The 13,387-nt window shown below is 43.9% G+C and overlaps 1 protein-coding gene across 2 annotated transcripts in view; it reads left to right on the forward strand.

The window, feature by feature from the left end:
• CDKL1 (cyclin dependent kinase like 1) overlaps positions 1–13,387 on the forward strand; it is a 65,799-nt gene that overhangs the window by 24,138 nt on the left and 28,274 nt on the right. For both annotated transcript variants that reach the window (XM_023222628.3, XM_023222627.2), the window contains exon 3: positions 13,077–13,198. In XM_023222628.3, coding sequence (XP_023078396.2) covers positions 13,077–13,198 — 122 coding nt within the window. The remainder of the gene's footprint in view (positions 1–13,076; positions 13,199–13,387) is intronic.

The raw sequence follows: 13,387 nt of genomic DNA on the forward strand, positions 1-13,387 counted from the left end.
CTCCTCTCCTCTCCTCTCCTCTCCTTTTTTAGACAGAGTCTTGCTCTGTCGCCCAGGCTGTGCAGTGGTGCAATCTTGGCTCACTGCAAGCTCTGCCTCCTGGGTTCACGCCAGCCTCCTGCCTCAGCCTCCCGAATAGCTGGGACTACAGGCGCCCACCACCACACCCAGCTAATTTTTTGTATTTTTTAGTAGAGACGGGGTTTCACTGTCTCGTTAGCCAGGATGGTCTCCATCTCCTGACCTCATGATCTCCCCACCTCGGCCTCCTGAAGTGCTGGGATTACAGGCATGAACCACCATGCCTGGCTATCTTTTTCTTAACAATCCATAAATAAAACTTCTTTGTAATATTAGGAATATAACCCTTTGTTGTAACTTTAACAAATATTTCCCAATTATTTGTCTTTTGGCATTGTTTATAGTGATTTTTTTTAACATAGTGAATTAATATTATTAAAATGTCCATACTACCCAAAGCAATCTACAGTTTCAATGCAATCTTGATCAAAATTCCAATGTTATTTTCCATTGAAATAGAAAAAACAATGCTAATATTCATACGTAACCACAAAATGTCCCATATAGCTAAAGCTATCATGAGAAAAATGAACAAAGCTGGAGCCATCACACTACCTGATTTCAAACTATTTTATAAAAATATAGTAATTAGAACAGTATGGTACTGGCAAAAAAAAAAAAAAAGTAGACACATTGACCAGTGGAACAGAATGGAGAGCCCAGAAATGAACCCACACCTGAATGCTCAATTGTGACAGAAGCATCAAGAATACACAATGGGAAAAGCATAGTTTCTTCAATAAATGATGTTGGGAAAACTGGATGTCCACATGCAGAACAATGAAAATGGACCATTATCTCACACCATATACAAAAATCAACCCAATAGATTAAAGACTTAAACTGTAAAACTTCTAGAAGAAAACATAGGGGGAAAATTACACAACATTGGTCTGGGCAGTGATTTTTTTAAATTTGACCCCAAAAGCATAGGCAACAAAAGCAAAAATGGACAATTGGGATTACATGAAACTAAAAAGTTTTTGCACAGTAAAGAAAACAACACTGTGAAGAGACAACCTATGGATTAGGAGAAACTATTTGCAAGCCCTACTCCTGATAAAGGGTTATATGTATCCAAAATATATAATGAACTCGGGCTGGGTGTGGTGGCTCACGCCAATAATCCCAGCGCTTTGGGAAGCTGAGGCAGGCAGATGACCTGAGGTCAGGAGTTTGAGACCAGCCTGGCCAACATGGCAAAACTCTGTCTCTGCTAAAAATAGATAAATTAGCCAGGTGTGGTGGTGCACACCTGTAATCTCAAATATTCAGGAGGCTGAGGCACAAGAATTGTTTGAACCCAGCCAGGAGGCAAGGCTTGCAGTGAGCCGAGATCTCTCCATTGCACTCCAGCCTGAGCAACAGAGTGAGACTCCATCTCAAAAACAAAACAAAACCAAAATACCCAAAACATATAATATACTCAAACAGCTCAAAAACTAGATGTTCCCCTCCCTTGGTCTCCATCCTGTGCTCGGTGGTGCCCAAAGTCCAGAGAGGTCTGAGGCAGCAGGGGGCTGGCATGTCAGCATGTCCCTCAGCATGCTCACACCTGGCCGGGTCATGACAGTCCCTGGGCTTGGCCATAACTTTGCTCTGAAATTGGAGCGGGCACCAGGAGTGGGGAGAGGTCAGGCAGTCGGAGCAGGCATGGAACTTCTGAGCCTGCAGGGGCAGGGGTGCCTCCCAGACCCCAAGTGTGCAAAGATGCCCAGGTCTGCAGCCATGGCTGGGTGGCTGCAGCTGCGCCTGGGAGGGTGGGGCTCCTGCTCCTCCAACCTAAGGCTCCCATCTGTTCCCAGCTCCTGCCAGCTCCAGGGAGCACACAGCCATGGCTGCGTCTCCCCCACTGCAGCCGGCATCATGGCAGCAGCTGCTCCAGATGGGCCACTGGTGCCATCACTGTCTCTAAAAGAGGGGAAAAAATGAGCCTGGGATCTGAATGGACATTTCTCAAAAGAGGACGTACAAATGGCCAACAGATATATGGAAAAATGCTCAACATTTCTAATCATTAGGGAAATGCAAATGTAAATCACAATGATATATCATCACACACCTGTCAGAATGGCTGTGATTAAAAAAGATGTAAGATAGGTGTTGGTGAGGATGTGGATAAAAGGAAACCTTTAAAGTTGTTGATGGGAATGTAAATTATGGAAAACTGTATGGAGATTCCTCAGAAAACTGAAAATAGAATTACCATATGGTCCAGCAATCCCACTTCTGAGTATTTATCCAAAAGATTGAAATTTGAAATGTCTGCACTTCCATGTTCATTGCCACACTGTTCACAATAGTCAAGTCATAAAATTAACCTAAGTGGCCATCAGTGGATGCATAGATAAAGAAAATATAGTATATATACACAATAGAGTACTATTCAGCCTTAAAAAAGGAGAAAATTCTGACATTTGTGACAACATGGATGAAATTGGGGAACATTATGCTGCTAAGTGAAGTAAGCCAGTCACAGAAAGATAAATGCGCATGTTCTCACTTATATGTGGAAATCTGAAACAAGTGAACTCATTGATATAGTTTGGATATTTGTCTCCACCTAAATCTCATGTTGAATTATAATCCCCAGTGCTGGAGATGGGGCCCAGTGGAAGGTGTTTAGGTCATGGGAGCAGATCCCTCATTACTTGGTGTTGTCTTTGTGACAGTGAGTTCTTGTGAGATCTGGTCATTTAAATAGGTGTGCCTCACCACCAATTCCCTCTCTCCCTTGTTCTTGGTTTTGCCATGTGACATGCCTGCCCCCCCTCACCGTTTGCCATGATTATAAGCTTCCTGAGGCCTCCCTAGAAGCTAAGCAGATGCCAGCCCTGTAAAGCCTGCAGAACCATAAGCTAATTAAACCTCTTTCCCTATAAATTACCCAGTCTCAGGTATTTATAGCAATGCGAGAACAGCCTAATACATTCTTAGAAGCAGAGAGTAGAATGGTGGTTACAGAGGCTAGGGGAGGAGGAGAATGGAGAGATGATGGTCGAAGGGTACAAAATCTTAGACAAGAGGAATAAGTTTCATTTCCAAGATCTGTTGCACAACATGGTGAATATAGTTGTTCATTATGTATTGTACACTTCAAAATTGCTGAGAGGCCGAGTGCAGGGGCTCACACCTATAATCCTAGCACTGTGGGAAGCTGAGGCAGGTGGCTCACCTGAGGTCAGGAGCTTGAGGCCAACCTGGCCAACATAGTGAAACTCCATCTCTACTAAAAATGCAAAACCTAGTCAGGCATGGTGGCAGGCACCTGTAATCCCAACTACTTGGGAGGCTGAGGCAGGAAAATCACTTGAACCCAGGAGGCAGAGGTTGGAGTGAGCCAAGGTCGTGCCACTGCACTCCAGCCTGGGTGACAGAGCAAGACTCTGTCTCAAAGAAAAAAAAGATTACCAAAAGACTAGATTTCAAATGTTCTCACCACACACACACAAAAAAAGGTAAGTATTTGAAGTGATGGATATATGTTAATTAGCTAGGTTTAATTATTCCACATTATAGTCATAAATCCTAACATTAATTTGAACCCCATAAACATATATAATCAGCCAGGCATGGTGGCTCATGCCTGTAATCCCAGCACTTTGGGAGGCTGGGGTGGGCGGATCACTTGAGGTCAGGAGTTTGAGACTAGCCTGGCCAACATGGTGAAACCCTGTCTCTACTAAAAATACAGAAATTAGTTGGGGGTGGTGGCTGGTGCCTATAATCCCAGCTACTCAGGAGGCTGAGGCAGGAGAATTGCTTGAACCCAGGAGGCTGAGGTTGCAGTGAGCCGAGATCGTGCCACTGCACGCCAGCCTGGGCAACAGAGCAACTATATATATATATATATGTGTGTGTGTGTGTGTGTGTGTGTGTGTATTATATATAATTATAAATTATATATTTACAATAAGTTTACAATTTACAATAAAGTTTTAAAAGAACAACAAAAAATTAAATATGCCTCTATTGCTTGTACATTTTTCCACTTTTGATAGAAACATGGACATATTAAATATTTCACTTTTAACTCGTTTTATTTCACTTTTAATATTCATCACAATAAATATCACAAATATTTCACTTTTAACTCTAGTATAAGAAAGTCAGTAATGCAAGAGTGATGATAAAGAGCAACTCTCACTTGGCTTCATGATCAGGGAGCAATAGGGAGTGGTGGGAACTGTGGTGAACTAAAGCATACAAGCCTTGTCTAAAGTGAACAGCCGCTCTCAGCCCTAGCTCATTAGTGCCACAGAGTCTACAGGCCTAGACCTGCTAATCTCCAGCATTTGCAAGAGACTCCTGGTAACTAGGATTTTAAAGTAACATTTCCTGGTTAAGAGTAGTGGCCGGGTGCAGTGGCTCACACCTATAATCTCAGCACTTTGGGAGGCCAAGGTGGGCAGATAACTTGAGGTCAAGAGTTTGGGACCAGCCTGGCCAATATGGTGAAACCCTGTCTCTACTAAATATACAAAAATTACCCGGGCATGGTGGTGCACATCTGTAATCCCAGCTGCTTGGGAGGCTGAGGCATGAGCATTGCTTGAGCCCGGGAGGTGGAGGTTGTGGTGAGCCGAGATTGCGCCACTGCACTCCAGCCTGGGTGACAGAGTGAGACTCCATCTAAAAAAAAAAAAAAAAAAAAAAGTTGGCAACTAGCACAAAATTCTTCAAAATCTTGTGGGCTAAACAGGCCAAGCAATTAACCTTAGAAGATGGAGGGTCTGAACTTATCAGAACAGATGGGTGTCCAGTGAAGACAAAGGGCTGATGACAGAGACAGCTGCCCAAGTCGGATATGTAGCATTCTCAGCTCTGCAGGGAAACCAGGCAGGGCTCTGGCTAAATTCAACCTCAGAAAAATGAAGTATTTTTTTTTAGTGTCGCAGAAAATACTTGACTTGGCAACATAATGTGGAACATCAGTATTTGAAATACAGAGAGAAGGCTGGGTACAGTGGTTTACGCCCACAATCCCAGCACTTTGGGAGGCTAGGGTGAGAGGATCGCTTGAGCCCAGGAATTTGAGGTCAGCCTAGGCAACATAGTGAGACACTGTCTCAAAAAAAAATTTAAAAAAAAACAAAAAACTAGCTTGTTATGATGATGTGTACGTGTAATCCCAGCTCCTGAGGAGGCTGAGGGAAGAGGATCACTTGATACTGGAATTTGAGGCTTCAGGGAGCCACGATCACGCCACTGTACTCCAGCCTAGGTAACAGAGAAAGACCCTGTCTCAGAAAATAATAAACAGACTGGGCGCAGTGGCTGACATCTGTAATCCCAGCATTTTGGGAGGACGAGGTGGGCAGATGGCTTGAGCCCAGGATTTTGAGATCGGCCAGGGCAACATAGCAAAACCCTGTCACTACACAAAATTTTAAAAACTAGCTGGGCATAGTTGTACTCATCTGTAGTCCCGGCTACTTGGGAGGCTGAGGCAGGAGGATCACTTGAGCCGGGGAGTTCGAGGCTGCCATGAGCTGTGATTGCATTCCCACCTGGGTGACAGAGTGAGACCCTGTTTCAAAAAAGTAATAATAATTAAAAATTTTTTTAAAAACACAAAGAGAAAATAAAAGGAAGACTAAAATAAAATAGCAGCAGCAAAAGTGGAAACTTTTGTACATGAGAAAGTAAATCTGGGTCTGAGAAGGCCCGTGCTTCTAGATAGAGCATAGCTGAAGGACAGTGATACTGGCCTGGTAAGGAGCACCAAGAGCTTCAAGATTAGCCCAGCACAGACGCCCCAGACCTGAGGCTTTGGCTTCACAGACTTGTACATAGGAAGGAATTGCCATTAAATGAGCCCCAGACATCTTTGTGGTATATATGGTAATGTAATCTGTTCTGTCTATTAAGTTTACTTGTATGTACTGTGAACATGTTGGGTAAGCCTGTAAACAGTTTGTCCATCATGTTGCTTGGTTCTTCTCATCTAATTCCTTTGTATGTCCCTAAAGAACTTCATTCAGCATTGAAGCAGAAATATCCAAACCCTTGTGAATGCAAACATTCACATGCTGGGGCTATGATGGACATCTCCAGCTATTCGCTGCAGACTGGTTTGAGGATCGGAGGTGTCCCTTTGAGTTCTACCCCTGAGGTCAGTGGGGTCAACAGAGAGAGAGAAGTAAGGAAGTTTGAGATGTTAAGTCCACATAATCTGGCTTCTGGTCTCACCACTGCACTGATACTGTTTCCAGTAAGGTCAGTCGACCCCAACCCAGGGAAGCCCACCAGGTACCTCTCAGCCCTCTGTTTCCATCTGAACTTTCAGCAGCTTCTGTCAACACTGACCACTTCCTCCTCCCATGATGCCCCCACAGAGCCTGCTCTGCTGTCTTCTCTCTTATCTTAAGGGGCCTTCTTCCCTTTCCCCTTTTGTGTTTCCTCCTCATCAACCACACATCTAGGTGGGAGGGTTCTTTAGACGGCTTTCTCATCTCACTCTCGCTCCTCCGGGGCAATCTCCTCCCTGTGTGTATGGCTTCGCTTACACACATGCGGACTCCCTGGCTTTTATCTTCAGCTCAGACTCTGGCTGACATAACAACTCCACTTTGGTGTCTCAGATCCCCCACCAATTCAATGAGATAAACTAGTGACTTCTTTCCCCCAGTCTCACTCCCCCTCTCTGGGATGGCGTCACCATCTACCCCAGTGTGTAAACCTTTGTGTCATTTTTGACACTTCCTTCTCCCCTGTCCCTCACCTCCAGCCGATCACCACATCCTGATTATTCTGAGGACAAAATACATCTTAAGACAAAGGTTCTCACCAACTCCCCTGCCTCTGCTCTGCTCCAAGTCACCACAATCTCAGCTATCAACAGCCACTTCATCCATTTCGCCTCCTCCAAGCCATTCTATTCTCCTGCTGCCGTAGGGAGCTTTTAAGAGCCCCATGGTATCATCTTGCTGAAATTCCTTCTAGTGGCTTCACATCGCACTAGGATACAGTGTGAATTGCTTGGCAGGGCCTGCAAGGCCCTGTAGGATCTGCCTTCTGACTGTCTGGCTGGCCTTGATTCCATGAGCTTCACCCACCAGCCACACTGTCTTTCAGTTGCTGAAGTGACCCAAGTTCTCTCCTGGCTCAGGGCCAGTCACTGCCTGGAAAGCTGCCATCCGTGCCTTTACCACCACCCCTGCCCTTGGTCTGGTCAGACCTTTACCCTCTAGACTCAGCTCAAGGTCACTTCCTCAGGGCCAGTTTCTCTGAGACAGCCTAATTTCATAGATTATTTATGGCACTTCTTTGTTTAATGCCTGAGTCCTCTGTCTCATTCACCAATGCCTGATGCAGAATAGGTGCTTATATTAGTCAGGGTTCTTGAGAGGGACAGAACTAACAGGATAAATGTATATATGAAGGGGAGCTTATTAGAAGAATTGGCTCACACGATCACAAGATGAAGTCCCACAACAGGCCGTCTGCAAGCTGAGGAGCGGGGAAGCCAGTCCGAGTCCCAAAACCTCAAAAGTAGGGAAGCCATCAGTGTAGCCTTCTGTCTGAGGCCAAAGACCGGAGAGCCCATGGCAAACCACTGTATAAATCCAAGAGTCCAAAAGCTGAAGAACTTGGAGTCTAATGTTCGAAGCAGGAAGCATCCAGCATGGTAGAAGGATAAAAGCCAGAAGACTCAGCAAGTCAAGTCCTTCCAACTTCTGCCTGCATTATTCTAGCTGTACTGGCAGCTGATTAGATGGTGCCCACCCAGATTGAGGGTGGGTCTGCCTCTCCCAGTCCACTGACTCAACTGTTAATCTCCTTTGGCAACACCCTCACAGACACACCCAGAAACAGTACTTTGCATCCTTCAATCCAATGAAGTTGGTACTCAGTATTAACCATCACAGTGCTCTAGGGATATTTGTTGAATGTATGAACACAGCCGGACGGGGACTGGCTTCATAAGGGTGCTATGCCAGACCTCATATCTGCTGCTCTGGAGTATTTTCAGGTCACCTGGAATCCTGGCAACCCAGTGAAAGTTAATAATTCATTTAAAAATATTTAGAATTTAATATGTATAACCCCTAGTTAGGATTTAGTATTAATGATCATCTTTCTATATTAAAATTATTCTAAAAACAGGTTGAGAGATAAGTTATCAGCTGTTTGCAATTGTTTGAAGACAGTCTCATGGAGGAAGATGAGAGAGACAAGTTACACCTTCCTGTGTTGCCAGAGGCACTGTAATCCCTCAAAGGAAGCAATTTGGCAATATATATCACAAGCCTTAAATTGTCTATATGCTCCTTAAAGCTGGCTATATATGGTAAAAAGACTTTCTCCTGGCCAAGGGGTAAATATGCACAATCCTTTTGGAAAGCAATTTGACTGTATCTAGTTAGAGCCATAAAGCTATATTTCTGGGGCTCTAGATGGTGTCCAGTTAACTTCAGGTCATTTTCAGTTAATGAGTCATTAACTTAATGGCCACTTCCTCAAAGAGATTTTCCCTGAACCACACCTCACCCTCAAACCAGGTACTCTTTACCTCATTTTTATAACATTTATCATATCTGTAATGACTTCTCCAACATCTCTCTCCTTTCCTAGGTTCTAAGCCCCAGGCAGGTAGGGGCAGTACTTGCTTTATTTGTCTTTATGTCCTTAGGGCTAACACAGTGCCATATGCACCTTAAGATCTATAAATAATTGTTGAATAAAATGAATAGAGAAAAATCATTCTAAATAAAAATAAATTTAACCCAAAGGTAACAATATCAATAATTAACGTTTATAGAGAGGTTAATATTTACCTGACCCTGTTGTATGTGCCTGTGTGAAATGGGCACTACAGCCCTTGCACTTCTCTTACAGATGGAAAACTGAGGCCTAGGGAACTTAACTAACTTGGTCCAAGTGAGGCAACCAGCTAATAAGTTGTTTATCAAAACCTTATTTATGATAGCGAAAAATTGGAAAGAACCTACGTGTTATTTGAATATTTAATAATGCAGTTATCAGAAACTCAGTTTTCCTTCCTTTTTTAAATAGACAGATTTATTTATTTTTTATTTTATTTTATTTTATTTTATTTTATTTTATTTTCGAGACAGAGTTTTGCTCTGTTGCCCAGGCTGGAGTGCAGTGGCACAATCTGGGCTCACGGCAACCACTGCTTCCTGGGTTCAAGTGATTCTCATGCCTCAGTCTCCTGAGTAGCTGGGATTACAGGTGTGTGCCGCCACGACCAGCTAATTTTTGTAGTTTTAGTAGAGACAGAGTTTCACCACGTTGCCCAGGCTGGTCTTGAACTTCTAAGCTCAGGCATCTGCCTGCCTTGACCCCCAAAGTGCTGGGATTACAGATGTGAGTAACCACGCCTGGCTAAGAACTTTGGTTTTCAAAAGATGTATAGTAGCATAGCAAGATGGGTGCAATATAATGGTTACTGGTCCCATTCAGACAAATGGATATGGCTGTGACAGTGTCCTTTACTGGCACAGTGCTACTCCTTGCTTGGGTGCCAAGGTCATAGCTCTTGCAGTGCATCCCAGCTGTGTCAGGGTGGGGCAGAGGAAGCTGAACAGAGAAAGTAACATCTGGAGGTAGGGAGTGCTTTAGAGATAGGAAACTGAACACGTCCTGAAATGAGAGGGAACGTGAGCCTTCTAGGAAGTAGGTCTAGAAGGAAGTTACAAGCGATGAGGCTGGAGAGGTAAGCAGAGGCCAAATGGAGAGGACCTTTGGGCCTCGTCCTGGGGCAGCAGCGCCCTGCTGTGATCACTGCAGGATTGGACGTGGCAAGTGGGAGGCACCCGCCTTGGCATCCAGAGAAGGTCCAGGGATTTGTTTGGGTAGAATTGATGCATTTCTACTTTTGTTAGAAGAGCCGGCTGGAGACATGAGGACTAAATATGGAATGTGCAAAATGGAAAGAGAATTCTAGGATTCCAAGTCTTGGCCTCAATATCACATCCTGTCAAGGGAGCAAATAGTGTGAAAATGAAAGTAAAGCCTAAGGATGATTATTTTTCAGTCTGAAAGAAATCCTCTGCTTTCTGCGAAGTCTGTCATAAAGTTAGCATTTAGCCCCTTTTAACCTGGTTGTTTGCTCTCTGTTTGAGAGGTCTTAATCAATCCAGTTCAGAGGTTTAAGACAGTAATTAGTTATATTCTACTGTGTTTGGAGAATGTTAGTTCAGGCTAAGGGTTTTCAGGTATGATAACAAATGTGGCATTTTATAACTTGGAGCGCCCTCAGTTCTAAGATCCAAAGGTGATTAATGGGCTGCTCTGTTTCAATGGTGGTGGTGCCCCCTCCAAAACTCATGTTGAAACTTTACCCCCAGTACAACTGTACTAAGAGGTGTGGCCGTTGGGAGGCAGAGCCCTTATGAATGGGATTAGCACCCCTATAAAGAGCTCAAGGTTGAGGGGGGTGTTCTCTTGCCCTTCTGCCTTTTGACATGTGAGGACACAGCAACAAGGTGCCATTTTGGAAGCAGAGAGCAGCCCTCAGCAGACACCAATGCCAGCACCTGAAACTTGGATTTCCCAGCATGTGGAACTGTAAGAAAAAAAATTCTGTTCTTTATAAATTACCCGGTCTCAGGTATTTTGTTATAGCAGCACAAATGGACTAAGAATGGGCTTTAGAAATGTCTTGAATGTTTTATACTTGTTCATCAAGTATAATATCTGGAGCAGGAATTTCACGTCTTGAAAATACAGAGGGATTTTACAGAGAAAATGAGGAAAGAAAAAAGAACTGTCTTCTTTAGTATCTCCTTGCAGGCTGCTTTTATTGTCACTGCCCACACAAATGTGCTATAGCATGCAGTTCAAGAACTTCCATTTTCCTCCTTCTACCTTTTATTACTTACGGAGTGCCTGCTTGTCTGTGATTAACACCTCCGATACACATTGAATCACCTGGGGAACGTAGGTGAAACAAAACAAAACAAAACATATGCCTGGCTCATTCCTACAACCAAAAGAATTGAAAGTAGAGTCTCAAAAACATATTTGTACATTCATGCTCACAGCAGCATTATTCACAATAGCTCAAAGGTGGAAGCAACCCATGGCCATAGATCAAAAGATGGATGGATAAACAAAATGTGGTATATTCATACAATGGGATATTATTCATGCTCAACCTTGCTACCACCTGGGTGAGCCTTGAGGACATAACGTTAAGTGAAATAAGCCAATCTCTCTCTCACACACACACACACACACACACACACACACACACACACTACTCTTATCATTCCACCTGTAGGAGGTACCTAGTCAAAAATCAGAAAGTGGAGGCTGGGCGTGGTGGCTCATGGCCGGGCGCGATGGCTCAAGTCTGTAATTCCAGCACTTTGGGAAGCTGAGGTAGGTGGGTCACCTGAGGTCAGGAGTTCGAGACCAGCCTGGCCAACATGGCAAAACCCTGTCTCTATTCAAAGTACAAAATGAGCTGGACGTGGTGGTATGCACCTGTAGTCCCAGCTATTCAGGAAGCTGAGGCAAGAGAATCTCTTGAACCCGGGAGGCGGAGTTTGCAGTGAGCTGAGATCTTGCCACTACACTCCAGCCTGGGCAATAGAGTGAGACTCTGTCTCAAAATAAATAAATAAAGAAAGAAATAGGAAGTGGAATGGTGTTTGGCAGGGACAAGGGGGAGGAAGGAATGGGGAGTTAACGGGGGAAACTTAATGCGATAAAGCAACACTTGATTGTAAAATTCTTATGAAAAATTATCTGGTGGCACTATCAAAGAATATTTGGAAAAAGAGGAGCAATCCACCAACTGTTAAACCATACAACAGTAGGTAAAATGGACTGTAATTGTGATCTGATAGTGAATGGGCACTGCAGAAGGGACTCCATGATTGATATGTTTTCCTGTGACTTTTTTTGTCTTTGTTAGTGAAAGTCTCTTATTTTCATCTGTGGAAAAAAAGAGACCAGTGCCTAGTTGTAGAGTTTCTGATAGGATTATGTCCAGAAAGGGCCAGGAAGCTAGGTACAAGATTTATCTCTGCCAAAGCTCACATTCACTCCTGGACTTTTTTTTTTTTCCCCTAGACACACATTTTCAGGCACATCAGATTGGAGAGTAAATAATGACGGAATGCCTGTTATGTACAGGGCCTGGCGCTGGAAGTACAACACCACAATTTTGATAAACAAAAGAACGTAGACCCTGATGCCGTCGTTCGTATATTCTATTGAATTTATCTATGGTAGCTATTGATACCAGAGGACATTAAACAATTAACCGAACAATAATTACTAAGGATTACATATTATTTATTAATTACTTAGTAATTCTGAAAGAGTCATACTTCAGGGGGGCTTTTAGACATACAAGGCACTGAACCAGTTTGAGGAGATTAATGGAGACCCTAGGAAGGGACATTTGATCTGAACCTTGAAAGCTGAGTTTGTATTACCATCTCCCATCTGTCTTCATTCTTTTTTATTTTCCAGCCTTCTTATACCTCTCTTTGCCCTTACCAACCACCTGAGTTATAATCATCTTTCACTTACAAGCTACTGAAAAATAGCTTGTAAAGGCCAGGCGCAGTGGCTCAAGCCTGTAATCCCAGCACTTTGGGAGGCCGAGACAGGTGGATCACGAGGTCAGGAGATTGAGACCATCCTGGCTAACACGGTGAAACCCCGTCTCTACTAAAAATACAAAAAACTAGCCGGACGAGGTGGCGGGCACCTGTAGTCCCAGCTACTCAGGAGGCTGAGGCAGGAGAATGGCGTGAACCCAGGAGGCAGAGCTTGCAGTGAGCTGAGATCCGGCCACTGCACTCCAGCTCGGGTGACAGAGCAAGACTCCGTCTCAAAAAAAAAAAAAAGAAATAGCTTGTAAAGAGTGGTCAGATGACACTGTTTACAGCCTCCTTCAATCCAAGAATGAAACTCTTAAAGGACAAACAACTTACTTTTTATTGGATCAAGATTAGAGAAAGCTGTCTTTCACAAGTCAAATTTAGTACCTTGTTTTTTTGTGTTTTCAGCAACTCAAGCATCCCAACCTTGTCAACCTCCTGGAAGTCTTCAGGAGGAAACGGAGGCTTCACCTGGTGTTTGAATATTGTGACCACACAGTTCTCCATGAGTTGGACAGATACCAAAGAGGGTGAGTGATCCATCCCTTACAAACAAAACAAAGACACACTGGGATTTGTCAGTGAAAAGTGGCAATGACTCTTTTTAAGACTAGGTAAGGCCAGGGGCGGTGGCTCATGCCTGTAATCCCAGCACTTTGGGAGGCTGAGATGGGTGGATCATCTGAGGTCAGGAGCTCAAGACCAGCCTGGCCAACATA

This window comes from Piliocolobus tephrosceles, chromosome 6 (assembly GCF_002776525.5).
Source record: "Piliocolobus tephrosceles isolate RC106 chromosome 6, ASM277652v3, whole genome shotgun sequence".
NCBI classification, from domain to species: domain Eukaryota; kingdom Metazoa; phylum Chordata; class Mammalia; order Primates; family Cercopithecidae; genus Piliocolobus; species Piliocolobus tephrosceles.